Here is a 16,222-nt window from a genome sequence, read left to right as displayed (position 1 = left end):
TGCCTGCACCTCATTTATTCCTTTATACTCCGTGCATTTTGTATAGGGAGCTCTTTTTTTTGTTTGGTTCGTATGTCCTCAGCACAGTTGTTGTTATAATTACCTGTTTATTATTTCTCTTCTGGTTTAATGAATACGCTTCTTATAGTTTTGTTATCTGCTGTATCTGAAGTAGGATTCCTGACTGTTTCTTTACTCTGTTATGTTTCTTGAGTTTGATAAATGATTTGGATGACAATATAGAAGGTGTGGTTAGTAAGTTTGCAGATGACACCCAAACTGGAGGCGATTTTCTAAGATTACAAAGGGATCTTGATCAGATGGGTCAAAGGGTTGAAAAATGGCAGTTCAATCTGGATAAATGTGAGGTATTGCATTTTGGTACCAAAAGCAACAGTCGGGCTTATACGATTAATGGTAGGGTTATTGGTATTGTTGTAGAACAGAGAGATCTTGGGGTTCAGCTACATAATTCTTTGAAGTTTGCATCACATAGATCGGTTGGTTAAAAACACATTTGGCCCACTTACCTTCATTGCTCAGTCCTTTGAGTATATAAGTTGGGAAGTTGTGTTGAGGTTGTGAGAGGCATTGGTGAGGCCTCTTCTGGAATACTGTGTCCAGTTCTGGTCATCCATTTATAGGAAGGATCTTATCAAGTTGGGGAGGGTTCAGAAGAGATTTATCAGGATGTTGTCGGATGTGGAAGGTTCAAGTTAAAAAGAAAAGCTGGGACTTCTTTTCACTGGAATGTAAGAAGTTGAGAGGTGACCTTAAGGAAGTTTATAAAATAGTGAGGGGTATAGATAGAGTTAATGGTATTGTGTTTTCCCTAGGATGGGGCTTTCTAGATTAGGGGTATGTTTTTAATGTGAGAGGATAAAAATTTTAAAGTCATGAGGGGCAAATATGTTCCACAGAGGGTCGTTCGTGTGTGGAATGAACTTCCTGAGGAAGTGGTGGCTGTGGGTACGATTACAATATTTAAAAGACATTTGGATAAATACATGAATAGGAAAGGTTTGGAAGGATGTGGGCCAGGAGCAGGTAGTGGGGCTAGTTTAGTTTGGGATTATGTTTGGCGTGGACTGTTTGGTCCAAAGGGTATGTTTCTGTGCTGTATGACTATGAAGTTGTCTTGACTCATTCTCTAATTTTCTTATCTCTCTGCCAATTTGTTCATGGCTCTTATAATAATCCATAGATTATAACTGTCTTGAGACTTTTTAATTTTGTTCCTAATTCCTGATCCTCCCCAACCAGGACCTTGTGCCTATTCTCAGCTATTTGTTAGTCCCAGCCTGGGCCACTGCAAAATGGATCCTGCCCCCTCCCACTCCCGTATGATGTCAGGCTGGTTTGCAGTATCCCTTATGATTGCACTAGGCAGGCCATACATACCATGTGGGACTCTTGGTACTTCTTACAAAGGATGCTATTTGTAGCCCTAATTATAGAATTGTCTACCACTCCTACTTTTTCTGTTCCCTGGCTTGAATGGCCTCCTGTACTATGGTGCAGTGGTCAGTTTGCCCATCCTGCCTAAAATCCCATTTCCTCATACACGCAGGGTGTAAGTACCTCATCACTGGTGAACCAGTCGAGAGCTGAGATTCCTCCAGTGCTGATTTCGGAATCTCGCTACCTGTCTCGCTTGTAGTCACACCCTCCTGTCTTTGACCACTGTTCACATTTGAAGTACTTAACCTACAGGGTGTGACTGTCTCCTGAAGCGTGGCATCCAAATAACCCAATTCTGCCTCTGTAATCTAAGTTATTTAATTTAGGTTTAAATTTATATTTTCAAAGGTGTTATAATGCAGACATATTGAATCAGCCTCCCTATCCCAGTATTTGAAACACAGTAAAATAGAAATACTCATTGAGTCTCAAAATTGACCTCAGTCTTTTCTAACCAGCACTGTCAGAGGGTCAGTGCTGAGGGAGTGCTGCACTGAATAATCAATAGCAGACTTTATGAATAGCCAATACAGGCATTGCAGTATGGAGCATAAGCAGAAGTTTTAACAATTTGATTATTTATACATTAGCCTTAGGACAAAGTTAAATCACAAGGTAATTAAACCCCGCTCTTTAATTCTAGCCCCCATAAACGCTCAAAGACAGACAAACAGACACAGAAGGTGCTAGGTAGCAGATCTTGTTATGGACCAGACTCGACCCCCTCAAAATATTTTAAGAAGGTGCCCTAGACGCTAACTTTGTCTTCCTTTAAAGGTAGATGTGAAGTGCAGTATTCCAAATGCAGTGTGACTGGTCCAACTACTTGAAGTTAAGAAAACATATTTATTTAAATGCTGCAGTTAAAATATAAACAAAAGGAACAGTAATTTAGAATAACTTAACTATTGGAGAACCTAACCAAGTAATAGATGCAGTACCAATTACTAATTAACCGATCCAACTTAGTAACATCCTACAAACACACCCCTTGGCAAAAAGCGAGTCCAATACAAATTCATACATGCAGTTCTCCAAACCAGGAGGAAATTTAATCAAGAAAGTTCAGAAAGTAGTAGCTAGGAATTGTTCACTGAAACTTCCAACTCTTCTGAGTCACTGAAAAAAACAACCCAAAACCCAGAAATCTGGATCTGAGAGAGCTGGCCACACTCATTCAGGCTGTTTATTTTAAAAAAAACCCCAAAGCTGCCTCAGCTGTTTATTTGAGCCATCTTCAGCAGCACCTCTGCCTTTATAACCTCTCTTCAAAAAACCCAGGACAAAATAACCTTTTAAAGTGACAGCGTCAACACCGTCTGAGTGTGGATTAATCACCCAAATCAGATGAACTACACACCAGAATTCTGAAGGAGATAGCTGAGGAGCATGTAGAGGCATAGATGGTGATCTTTCAGGAGTCAGGGTGGGTGCCAGAGGACTGGAATGTGGCTAATGTAATACCCCTGTTAAGAACGGAGGGAGGCAGAAGACAGGAAACTATAGACTGGTTTGCCTGACCTCAGTCATTGATAAAATTTTAGATTTCATTTATTAAGGTTGAGATGGTGGAGTACTTAGAAATGCATTAACATAGGACAGAGTCAGCACAGCTTTGTAAAGGGGGGGGGGTAATGTCTGACAAATCTGCTTAGAATTCTTCAAGGAGTTAGGCAAAGCAGAACCATTTGGTGTGATCTATTAGATTTCCCAAAGGCCTTTGACAAGGTGCTGTAGGGAAGGCTGCTAAATAAGATGAGCCCAAGGCAAGATATAGGCGTGAGTAGAGGACTCGCTGACTGGCTGAAAGCAGAGAGTGGAGATATAGGATGGAAGCCATTGACTAGTGGAGTTCCAGGGGGGTATCAATGTTGGGACCACAACTCTTCATGTTTTACATTAACGATCCAGACTGATCGTTAACTGAGAATGGCTGGCAGTTCCCTTTCTTAAAGCACAGAGTGAACCAGATGGGTGATTCTGCCAATTGCAACGGATCCATCACTTAGACGCCAAATTTTTGTAGTCTAAATTTTTAAACTCCAGTTCCAAATTTTTATGAATTCCTATTTCCACCTGCTGTGGTGGGATTCAATCCCAGATACCCAGAACATTACCTGGATCTTTGGGTTAACAGTCCAGTGATAAAACCACTAGACAGTCACCACCTCTCATATCAAGATTGACAAAGAAACAGAGATATACCAGAGAAGGATGGGTATAGGAAGGAATGATGTGAGGAGCCAGTGTTAGACTGGGGTGGACAAAGTTAAAAATCACACATCACCAGGTTGTAGTCCAACGGGTTGCACTATAACCTGGTGTTGTGATTATTAAATATAGAAAAGAAAGAACAATTGCATTGAGAGAAAGGAAAAGAGGACTCCAATGTTAATTGCCCAGGCTCAACTTGCTGTGGTTTAAAATGTAAATCCAGCAAGTTTTAAAGTAACAGGAACACTTCGGGGAAAGATGATGTTTGTGTGTAGGTTTTCTCAGACTTCTCAGAATGATTAATTCTGAAAACTTCCAACCTGCCACTCAATCCCCTGGATTTAGGTGCTACTTTGCACAGTAGCAGTAGTGTACCTTGTTAACGCACCATACGTTTCCATCAGTATCTGGCAAATTATTATTCCTTCCAGTTTCCATTATTTTGAAGTAGTTGTACAGCTTTCTGACATCTGTACCTGTCCATTCAATTCCGGATGAAGGGCTTGTGTCTGAAACGTCGATTCTCCTGCTCCTCTGATGCTGCCTGACCTGCTGTACTTTTCCAGCACCACACCCTCGACTCACATTCAATGAGGTTCCCAACATTGCTGTAAAAGAAGGGAGCAGTGTAAGAAATCAAGCTGCTTCAGAGTTTTATAATCCTTCTATGAACATTGCTTTTGAGTGGCTTTAGGCGATTAACCTACTGGGTTGTGCCTCTCTGTAGGATGAGCTAATGGCTGAGTTGGAAGAGCTGGAACAGGAAGAACTCGACAAGAACCTGCTGGAAATTGGAGGAGCAGAGAATGTGCCACTTCCCAATGTTCCTTCCACCTCCCTCCCAGCCACGCCAGGTAAGAGTAAGCGGCTGCATTTCCCTCCCAGCTTATCCAGGTCACTGACACGAGGTTTATTCCTGACCCAAAGAAAACTCAAGTTCCTTTAATCATCTCTTGAAGTTAAATGGCCACATTTCTTTGATCCATTCCAACAGCACAATTGCTTCCTCCTTCCTGCAGGGACTGACAGGAGGGTGACTGGGAGAAGTAAAGGATAGGCTGGTAACAAGGAATGATTGGGAGTCTTTATCCTATAAATGACTGTTAGTTGGTATACTGGAGTTGTGTGGGGCCATGGATAGGAGTCACATAGGATTGTGGAATGGTGGAGCACAAGAGGCACTCATTTAGTTCCTCGAGTCTGAGCCAGTTCTATTGAACATTCCATATACTGAGCAAGCAGAGTCTCGCAATGACAGAGGGCAGGGCGTGGGGGTGGGGGGTGGTGACGGTGGGCGGGGTTGACGGGTGGGGGGCGGTGACGGTGGGCGGGGTTGACGGGTGGGGGGCGGTGACGGTGACAGGAGTGACTGGGGGGGTGGGGGTGGTGGCGGTGACGGGGGGTGGTGGCGGTGATGGCAGACGGGGGCGATGGTGGGGCGGGGACAGGAGTGACAACGGGCGGGGGTGTTGACGGGGAGGTGGGGGTGGTGATGGGGGTGCAGGGGTGGTGACGGGAGTGATGGGGGCGGGGGTTGGTGACGGGGGTGGGGGTGGTGAAGGGAGTGACGGGTGGGCCTGCAGTGATGGTGGCTGAAGGAAGTGACGAGCGGCGGGGTGGTGACGGGAGTGTCGGCGGGCGGGGGTCATGACGGCAGGCTGCAGTTGTTGACGTGGGGCGGCGGGGGTGTTGATGGGCGGGGTGGTGACGGGGGTGGGGGTGGGTGGGGGAGTGACGGAGGGCCGGGGGTGGGGGTGGGTGGGGGAGTGACGGAGGGCCGGGGGTGGGGGTGGGTGGGGGAGTGACGGAGGGCCGGGGGTGGGGGTGGGTGGGGGAGTGACGGAGGGCCGGGGGTGGGGGAGTGGGTGGGGGTGGGTGGGGGAGTGACGGAGGGCCGGGGGTGGGGGAGTGGGTGGGGGTGGTGACGAGGGGGGCGGGGCTGGTGACGGGGGGTGGGTGGGGTGGTTACGGAGGGGCGGGGGTGGTGACAGGAGCGTGGGGGGGTCCATGACGGGAATGTTGGTGGGCAGAGGGTGGGGGCGATGGCAACCTCAGCAAACTCTCCAGATTAAAACCAGGATTGTTTTTCCATAAAACATGGAGTGGGGGATGTTTACATGATACACGTTATGTACATACCATTCCTGGCATGGTGGATAACAATTACAGCAGTTTGATGGAGAATTCTCCCACTATCTCTATTCTTGGACGCACTTGCAGTGTCACCAATTGTCACCTTTTACTGTACAACACCGTTTCAGTGGATTCACTCTTTTGGTCTTAAAATTCTGAGTCTCACTAACCTTTTTCTGCCCCCACTTTACTACCATGAGCATTCCTACATTTTGTTTTTACTGCCCCTGTTGTCTTTGAGGTGCGGTGCTACATTTGCATCTGTTTAAGATCTGTAAATGTGCTGCAGTAAATCCTCCCGTCTAATCTTTTTAAAACCAATCAGTTAAGTCTTGTTTCTTTCAAAAGCCATGAACAGTGTCACAGCAACATAATAAAGGGTGTGAGGAAATGTTATGTACATTGAGTGTGTACATTTATTGAGTTATCTAGGCCTCAAATTCCCAACTGTTCATGCTGCACAGTAGAAGGATGACACCTGGAGCATAGAAGGCGACTGCTTGGTCCTTTTTTGTATCTTCTTGAGAAGTATCCTATTGGTCTCTCTTCTCTGCCTGATCATTTTCTCCCTTACAAATGTTTCTAATTCCCTTTTAAAACTTAGTATTGAATCTGCTTTTACCACTGTTTCAGGCAATGCATTCCAAATCATTACAAGTTTCCACATCTCTGGCTCTATTTGTAGAAACCCTACAGTGTGAAAACAGGCCATTTGTCCCATTGAGTCCACACTGACCCTCTGAAGAGCATTCCTCCCAGACCCACCCTCCTATCCTGTCTCTGTAACCCTGCATTTCCCATGGCTCATCCACCTAACCTACACATCCCTAGACACTATGGGCAATTTGGCATGGCCCTTCACTTAGCCTGTACATCTTTGGACTGTGGAAGGAAACTGGAGCAAACCCACGCAGACACTGGGAGAATGTGCCAACTCCACACAGATGCCGTGAGGTAGCAGAGCTAACCACTGAGCCAATGTGCTGTTTTGGCCAAAGACTCTTTTTAAAAAGTGTCCTCCAGTTATCGATCCTGCGTTTGTGTGATTTGAGGAGGGTGGTGTGTGTGTGTGTTGAACTGGACAAGCTTTCACGTTATTCTGTTTGTTCTTCTTTCAGCAGCAAAGAAGAAGGAAGAGGAAGATTCTGACATGCAGGAGCTGGAAAACTGGGCTGCTATGTGAGAGCGATGGACACCTTGTGAAGCACGGACTCTGTTATATGTCGCAGTTGTGGGTGTTTTGTTACGCGGTGAAGGTTGTGAACAGCGTCAATTTCTGAATGACCACCTGGAGTGCATTTTGGGGAGGGGAAGGAGGACGGGGGATGCAGGTGTGCGGTATGACAGTATAGCATACTGTACAGGAGGAGGAGGAACAGAAAGGGAAAAACGGTAGTCTCTGGTCCCAGCTTCTCTTGGATTTTCATTTGTGTTGATCGTTACAACTTTCAAGCCCACAACTCCCGGTACGGCGCTTATTTCTCTCCCCCTGTGGAGTCAGCGGCCCCATTGCACTGCCCTTTGTTATACAAAGTCCACTGTACATTTATGAAATAGGAATGCAGTGCAGATTGATACTTGCAAGTGACTGAATTGCCATGGCATGTCCATAACTGTTTGTATAATTGAGGTGATGCAACAGTTTGAATAATACACCTGTTAGTTGACTTGATTCCCTCCTCTTCCATTCTGATTCATTCTTTAAAAAAAATTTCTTGATCATAGAGAAACCTTTCAAGAACAATCTGAAGGGACTCTTGACTTAAAACTTGTTAATTATTTTCTTCCCCTTCCCCTCAAAATTGAAGTGTTTAAAAGAGTGTTTTAATCAAGTGTAGACCAGTCATTTACTGAGTTTGATTCCTGACCAGTGCCTCAACTGAACTTCTTTTACCAAAAAATACATTTAGGTTTTTGATTTTCTTTTGAAGGAACTGCAACAAAGTGGCTTTATGTTTTCTTTGTAAATCCTGAGTGTTGGTGAAGGGACACGATGATTCTCCTCATTGAGTACAATTTCAGAACACTTCCTTTTCTATGCCATGTAATTTACACGCAAACCTATAAATACGTCTAACTGCTGCTTTTTGCTCTGCTGCATTCCCTTCCTAAACACAAACTGCACACAGTGTGACATTGGCACAATGGGGCTTCTCAATCCTCTGCAAAAAATATCCTAATCCTACTTAAACCTGCTGTAAATATGTTAAGAAAAAAAGAAATAAAAGTTCCTTTTAATGTAACAACTTGCGTCTAGCCAGGAGTTTGAAAGCTGGGAGCTGAGATGTCTGAATTGGTGTGACTTGAACCGTACGATGACGTCCTACAGAAGGAGCTGGCAGTGCAATGTTTAACTCTCTTTGCAGCACCCCTAATGTGCCTCTGAGCTAACAAATTGTGGGGTTCAAGTCAAACTTTGAGCACAAAGTCTAGACTGAGATTTTCAGTACACTGTTGCGGGAATGCTGCATCTTGAGGATTCCTCACATTACACCAAGGCTCCATCTTTCCCCTTAAGAAGATAGAAAACATCCCCCAGCCAATTCCAAGATGTACAGAGGAGTTTTCCTTGGTGTCCTTGTCTCTCAGCCAACATTATTTTTAAAAGACACAGTCTGATCTTTATCTCTTTATGGGGGGGCTTGCTGCGTTTTGTTTTTAGTGGGTGTCACTGTGAAGGCTGGAACATGTTCCTAATTCCCCTTCTGGTGTTGTGCAGGCACATTTCCTTTGGAGCCATTGGTGCCTGTCTTGGAGTTACACCCAGTGTTGCAGCCACTGTGAAAGAGCAGCAGTGGAGTTCTGAGTCAGCATGGTGTGTGGAACTGGAAGGAAATTTGCAGCAAGTGATGTTCTCGTGCATCAGCTGTTGTCATAGGAGTCTTGGTGAATTGCTGCAAAGCACCTTGTCGATGCTATGCTGCTGCCATTGTGCTTCAGTTATGGAGGCCATGAGAGTTTGAGATGGTAGATGAGGTGCCAATTTAGTATACTACTTTGTCTTTAATACTAGAGCTTTTTTGAGTTTTGTTGGAACTGTATTTTATCATGTTGCTGTGCTTTGGGGATGCAATAGATTCTGTAGAATTTGCAGCCTTCTGAAGCAGCCACAGTATTTATATAGTGGGTCCAGTTAAAATTCCAGTCAGTGATAACTCCCAGGATATCAATAATGGGGGATTTGATGATGCAGTTGAATATTAAGTGGAGATGGTTAGATTCTTTTTTATTGGAAATGTGAATTCCTGCTGTTGCTTTTCTGATTGTCAGCTTAAACTTGGCTATTGCCAAATGGCACTGAATGTTAGACAGTCACAGGGAAAAGTTGGCTGGATCTAGGACACCACCTGGGAGTCCTTCTGCAGAAATCTCCTTTGTGCCAAATATGACTCCAATCAGGGGTGAAGTTTCACCTGATTCTCTTTGGCTCCAGTTTAACGAGCTGAAAAGGTGTTGCTGGAAAAGCGCAGCAGGTCAGGCAGCATCCAAGGAGCAGGAGAATCGACGTTTTGGGCATGAACCTTCTTCAGGAAATTCCTGAAGAAGGGCTCATGCCCGAAACGTCGATTCTCCTGCTCCTTGGATGCTGCCTGACCTGCTGCGCTTTTCCAGCAACACCTTTTCAGCTCTGATCTCCAGCATCTGCAGTCCTCACTTTCTCCAGTTTAACGAGGGCTTGTTGATAGAACAGAATAGCAATTTATTGTCCTGTGTATTTTTACAAAAAAATGCAATGAAAAGTTTTATAATTCGCCATACCACAGTGCCTACATGAATGATACCGATCATATATAAGAAGGGAACTATGTCAAATGCTGCCTTGATGTCGAGGGCTGTTGCTCTTATGTCACCTTGTTGGAGTTTTAATATTTTGTCCATATTTGGAACCAAGGCTACAGTGAGACCCGAACCTAAGTCAGTGAACAGGTTATTGCTGAGTAAGTGCCACTTGATAGCACTTTTGATGACTGCTGCTATTACTTTGTTGTTGATCAGAAGTGGTGGTGATAATCGGCTAGGTTGAATTTGTCTTGCTTTTTGTAAACTACAGGTCCTTCGGCAATTTTACACATTGTCAGGTAGATCTCTAATTTGCAAATCCCACCAATTGTAAACTGTGTTAGCGATGATTGTGAACACTCTGTAATTATAATGCCTGTCATTTGGATCTGACTATCAAAAACATCATTGGTGTCAGCAGGTGGCATTTCATAGGTTAGCGTAAAACCCAAACACCAGTGAAGGGGGGGGGGGGGAAATCAATTCCATGTTTCAAAATCTTGCATTTATGTATCACCTTTCACAACTTGAGGATTTCTGAGTTTTATGACTCAGTGTACCTTTGAACATTTTTGAAAGCAAGTTCATAGGCCAGCATTTATTGCCTGACCCTAGTGTGGATGGTAAAGAGTTGACTCTGTTTCTGTCACATGTCAACCAGACTAGGTAAAGATGGCCGCTTTCCTTCCCTGAACGACATTAGTGAACAAGGTGGGATTTTTATAATCGTCAATATTGTTGCACGGTCGCCATTAGATTTGCTTTTTATTTCCAGCTTTTTAAAATGGAATTCCGATTTTGTTACCTACCATGGTGGGCTATGGTCATTGTTGTAACATAATAAAGGTTAAAGAAAGAAATACTCCAAAAGGTCACAAGACAAGTATGAGAGCAGAGTTTTTGCGAGATTGTGGTGTACAATTTTGGAGATGGATGAGAGGATCAACAGAGAAGACCTCACGTTGGTAAGCTATTTGGAAAGGTTACAGAAGCTTAAACCCAGCATATCGCCAAGAAATGGTTAAGATATAATCTCATGGCAGACATGCAAGTACAAATCATGAACTCTTATCAAGAAGGGAAAGGCAAGATTGTCTCAAACATCTGTATTATTGCTCGATTCAATCAGTATTTGTAAAGCTGCCTCCATTCCTGCTGTCCCAAAACTGCTGCTGGCGTGAGTTGTGACCTATTAAATGGCACAGCAGATTCGATGTCTGCACAACCCACTCCTGATCCTGTTTCCTGTGGGCACTTATTTAGTTTGTTTTTGCAACAGTTGGCGGTGAAAGGTGCCATTTAATACATCAGTTAGTTTAGTTGGCTGGAGTGCTGCTTTGTGATTCAGTGATGCCAGCAGCGTGGGTTCAGTTCTCACACTGGCTGAGATGACCATAAAGGACTCTCCTCAATCACTCCCATCGTCTGAGGCATGGGGACCCTCCGGTTAAACCATCACCTGTCATTTCAAATGAGAGCATCCCTGTGGTCCACTGGGGTTATGGTGACTTGAACAAAAGGAATTATAAATAATCTTAAAATGGGAAGGATGTTAATATACTGTTTTGAATTCAGCAGGATGATACAGGGCAGGAGGACAATGTTCAGCCTATCTATGTAAAAGATCTGCTGTGTTTCAGCTCCCCCTCAGCCCTGAATACCACCCCGTCCCAAGTGCTTACCTAATTGCTGTTTGGATAACTTTTAATAACATTTGGATAACATTTCACTTTTAAGGAAGCATTTTAGATTCCAACAACAACTCTCCATAAAATAAATTCTCCATCTCCCCTCTGTCTTTGATAATCTGGATCCTCTGGTTGAAAACAAAAAGCTAACTTTTGGGGTGGACGTAGATGATTTGTATCAGTTTAAAAACAGTCTGTCTGTTTTCTCTGCATGTTCATTTTACAATATTAGGACACTACCTCTGATACGAGAACAATGTGTTCATTTTCTCCATGTATAGAAAGCCCATTAGGTAAACATATACAGTATCACACTAACTGTGATGTTAAATCAGACACCACTTGATCGATATATTTCCCCACCCCCTGAAAATTTTCAGTTACAAACTTCTCTATATTTAAGGAAATAGAAATATGTCTACGTATTAACTGCGCATATTCAGAGTTTTTGAGATGTACAGTGCTCATCCATGCCAACCAGAATCCTAAATTAATCTAGTTCCATTTGCCAGCACTTGGCCCATATCCCTCCAAACCCTTCCTATTCATATACCCGTCCAAATGCCTTTTGAATGTTGTAATTGTACCAGCCTCCACCACTTCCTCTGGCAGCTCATTCCATGCACACACCACCCTCTGCGTTAAAAAGTTGCTCCTTGGGTCCCTTTTAAACCTTTTCCCTCTCATCTTAAACCTATGCCCTTGAGTTTTAGACTCCCCCACCCCAGGGAAAAGACCTTGTCCATTTATCCTATCCGTTTCCCTCATGGTTTTATAAACCTCTAGAAGGTCACCCCTCAGCCTCTGACCCTCCAGGGAAAACAGCCCCGGCCTATTCAGCCTCTCCCTATAGCTCAAATTCTCCAACCCTGGCATTTGGTATGATTTTGTTTATTATCAAATGCATTTTGTTACAAAGTACAGTGAAAAGTATTGTGTAGTACTGTCACTTTGCAGCACCATCTTAAAGCAATAAACCAAGCTGTAGAATATAAAGGCAGAAAAATGAAGAAATAAAAAGCTGGTTTTAAAGATGATTACATTAGACAGTCTTAATTTGTCGCACTCATGTCAAAATGATTTCCTGTTTGAAACTTCTTCCTGTTTTTCTGGTTCAGTCTTTGTAGTGAACTACTTCTGGGCTTTCAGTGAGTACCTACAGTCCTGACCCTGTCTATCTCAGACCGTGCTCTTCCTAGAACATAGAACAGTACACTGCAGGATCAGGCCCAACATGTCCATGCTGACCATTTCCCATAGTCCATATCCCTCTATTCTGTCTGCTCATATGTCTGTCTAAATGCCTCTTCAATATTGCTAATGTATCTGCTCCCCCGACAGCCTGTTTCAGACACCTAGCACCCACTGTGTAAAAGACTTGTCTCCCACATCTCCTTTTAAAATTATTCCTCATCCCCTTGACTTGCCACAGGTTATGATCTTTCGCCTCTGATTGACAAAGCAGTTATCGACCAAACCCTTTCTTTCCTCTCACTACCCATATTGCCAACACACTAACCCCCAAAATCCCCAAAGAATTTGACATGCCTCTGAACAGGAAAGGGCCTCTGTGATTTCAGGATGGTATAACTTTGAGAGAGTCTGGGTGCTTCCATAACATGGACAGCAATGTCGAAAAAGTCTAAGGGGGAGAGTTAATAAAAACTTTGCTGATACTACAGGTCATTCTGCTAAAACACACATTTCGTTATCGCGAATTCGCTGTAACACGATTAACAAATTGGGGACACTTTCTAAAGCGTGAACTTTTAAAACGTGTGTTGGCTATAACACGATTACATCACCAACACTCTAAGCACTGTTTCTAATGAGTGATTTTTCTACAACATGGGTTTCATAACAATGCAACCATCGCGATGTAGTAGAACCGCCAAGGCTGTGGGCTACGTGCTGCAAAATGGGATTAGAATAATTGTGTGCTTGTTTCTGACTGGTGCAGGCATGATGGGTTGAAGGGCCTTTCACTGTGCTGCAGATCTCTGACCCTTGGAGCTGCTGCTCACTGGGTATAAATAGCAGAGCCTGTTGGACCTCTGATAACCATGTATTGTACTGTTTCACCGTAGTAAGTAATAGAAAATGGGAGTAGGAGTTGGCCAATCAACTCTTCGAGTCTGCTCTATGGCATTGTAATCAACATCTTTATAATGGTATCATAGGTTTTGGATTTCTTTGTAATATTAAGATAGTTCTTGGTGTTACCTTCTCCTCGACCAGTCTGTCTTAAAAGTGAACTTGGATGTTGGCATAAAACCACCTAAGGAAAGATGAACGGGCAGACAGGGAAACCCCATCTTGACAGACCATTCAATGTACCCCATCTCCAACGGTGCACCATTTTCTCAGTATGACACCAAAAGTTTAGATGCGGGACTCTAAACCTAATACCAGCGATCAATCGGAAATATCACAGAATCACTAAATTGTTTGAGTGCAGAAGGAGTCCATTCAGCCCATTGTAACTGCAAGGGTTATATCACCCAGTGCCAATCTCCTGCCAGTCTCCCTGATACACAGAGACACAGCGACCATGAAATTGGAGACAATGTAATATATCTCCACATTGGGATTGAGAGAGGCCATTTGCTCTGATGATATGTAATACTGTTTATGACCACCAGATGGAGGTGGTGTACCATTACTGTCCACAGTACCTGACACAAACTGATGCAATTGGACATTGTGCTAGAGAATATTCAATGTGTGAAAGCTGCCACAATATTGTTTCCTGTTAATCAGTTAATCACATTGATGATGCACTGTGTGCTTTTTAAACTTCATTTTTGGGTTGTGATCATTGTTGGAAAGTCTATTTGATGCCAGTTAGAAGATGAGGTTGGTGTTGATGTTGGACTGGAGTCATATCTAAGTGTGGATTGGGTAAGTGGGGCATATTTCCTTCCAGGAGGGGTAGGAGTGAACTGGTTTGGTGTTTAGCAGCAAATTGATGGCTGCTTTCTCAATGTCTTTGCTGCCTGGGCATTTGCATCTCATGGAAGAGGACAGTAGACTGTGATGGGGAGCACCGCCACTCCCCAGATCCCTGCTTAATACGGTCACAGCCAATCTTTTGCTTTAATCCCACTTCTTGGCCCTGCCCAATGACTCTTCATTCCTTGGGAGACCAATGATCCTACTGCCCCAGCCTTAAACCTACTCAATGACAGAGCATCACCATTCCTCAGTGGCTAAAGATTCCTCACATTGACCAGTCCTTTATCCTGCGATTTCCCCCCCTGCCCCACTCCCATTTCCCGTAGGCCCATGTTTTGAGAATCAGTAGGATCAACCTCTGAGTCAAACACTTTCAAATCATCTTCACCCAAGAAATCTCCTGTAATTCTTCAACACGTGGAGAGCTCTGCACAGTTTACTCAGCCTCTCATTGTCGTCTTGAGAATCTTGGCTGCCTCCCTAGATGCAAGTTTATCCTCCTTTTTAACTCTTCACATTTTAGCTGAGAGTCACCACCATCCTTCCCCCATCTCCCCTCATTGGTCACACATTCCTCTTCCAAGCCCTGCTTTTCACTCTCTGTTTAATATGGCAATTAAAATTGCATGCACAGTCCCCCAGGGCTGGTGCTGTCAAAGCTCTATCACTGGAACATGAGTTCTCTATTCTTGCACTCTGATCCCTTCATAATAAAGATTAGATTAGGTTACTTACAGTGTAGAAACAGGTCCTTCAGCCCAACAAGTCCATACCGACCCGCCGAAGCGTAAACCACCCATGCTCATTCCCCTACATTTACCTCTTCACCTTACACTACGGGCAATTCAGCATGGCCAATTCACGTAACCTGCACATTTTTTGGATTGTGGGAGGAAACCAGAGCACCCGAAGGAAACCCACGCAGACACAGGGAGAATGTGCAAATTCCACACAGACAGTCGCCTGAGGTGGGAATTGAACCCAGGTCTCTGGCGCTGTGAGGCAGCAGTGCTAACCACCGTGCCACCACCAATAAAGGCTGAGATGCTGTGACATTTGAACTATCTGCTACACACCCAAGTATATGGTGAGGAATGTATACACCCCAGCCCCCACCATACATCCATGTAGACTAATTTCGTGCCCTTTTAAATGAATTCTGCTTTACTCTTGGAGTCAGAGATGTACACCATGGAAACAGACCCTTCGGTCCAACCCATCCATGCTTACCAGATATCCCAACCCAATCTAGTCCCACCTGCCAGCACCCAGCCCATATCCCTCCAAACCCTTCCTATTCATATACCCATCCAAATGCCTCTGAAATGTTGCAATTGTACCAGCCTCCACCACATCCTCTGGCAGCTCATTCCATACACATACCACCCTCTGTGTGGAAAAAGTTGTCCCTTAGGTCTCTTTTATATCTTTCCCCTCTCACCCTAAACCTATACCCTCTAGTTCTGGACTCCCTGACCACGGGGAAAGGACTTTGTACATTTATCCTATCCATGCCCCTCATAATTTTATAAACCTCTGTAACGTCCCCCCTCAGCCTCTGACGCTTGAGGGAAAACAGCCCCAGCCTGTTCAGCCTCTCCCTATAGCTCAAATCCTCCAACCCTGGCAACATCCTTGTAAATCTTTTCTGAACCCTTTCAAGTTTCACAATATCTTTCCAATAGGAAGCAGATCAGAATTGCACACAATATTCCAACAGTGGCCTAACCAATGTCCTGTACAGCCTCAACATGACCTCCCAACTCCTTTACTCAATATTGTGACCAATAATGGAAAGCATACCAAGTGCCTTCTTCACTATCCTACCTACCTGCGATTCCACTTTCAAAGAGCTATGAACCTGCACTCCAAGGTCTTTTTGTTCAGCAACTCTCCTGAGGACCTTACCATTAAAAGGTATATAAGCTCTGCTAAGATTTGCTTTCCCAAAATGCAGCACCTCGCATTTATCTAAATTAAACTCCATCTGC

General features: G+C 44.1%; 2 protein-coding genes across 2 annotated transcripts in view; both read left to right on the top strand.

The window, feature by feature from the left end:
- Positions 1-8,054, top strand: part of chmp4ba (charged multivesicular body protein 4Ba) — a 63,824-nt gene extending 55,770 nt beyond the window's left edge. Inside the window, 2 exon segments of the mRNA XM_072556195.1 lie at positions 4,403-4,529; positions 6,930-8,054. Of these exon segments, the coding sequence (XP_072412296.1) occupies positions 4,403-4,529; positions 6,930-6,991 (189 nt within the window). The 3' untranslated portion in view covers positions 6,992-8,054.
- Positions 8,055-9,332: 1,278 nt separating this feature from the next.
- Positions 9,333-16,222, top strand: part of raly (RALY heterogeneous nuclear ribonucleoprotein) — a 297,200-nt gene continuing 290,310 nt past the window's right edge. The window contains exon 1 of the mRNA XM_072556189.1: positions 9,333-14,177. The gene's annotated coding sequence lies outside the window, so the exon portion shown is untranslated. The remainder of the gene's footprint in view (positions 14,178-16,222) is intronic.

The sequence above is a fragment of the Chiloscyllium punctatum genome, chromosome 37 (genome assembly GCF_047496795.1).
Source record: "Chiloscyllium punctatum isolate Juve2018m chromosome 37, sChiPun1.3, whole genome shotgun sequence".
In the NCBI taxonomy this organism is placed as follows: Eukaryota; Metazoa; Chordata; class Chondrichthyes; order Orectolobiformes; family Hemiscylliidae; genus Chiloscyllium; species Chiloscyllium punctatum.
This window is presented reverse-complemented; position numbering and strand designations above follow the sequence as displayed.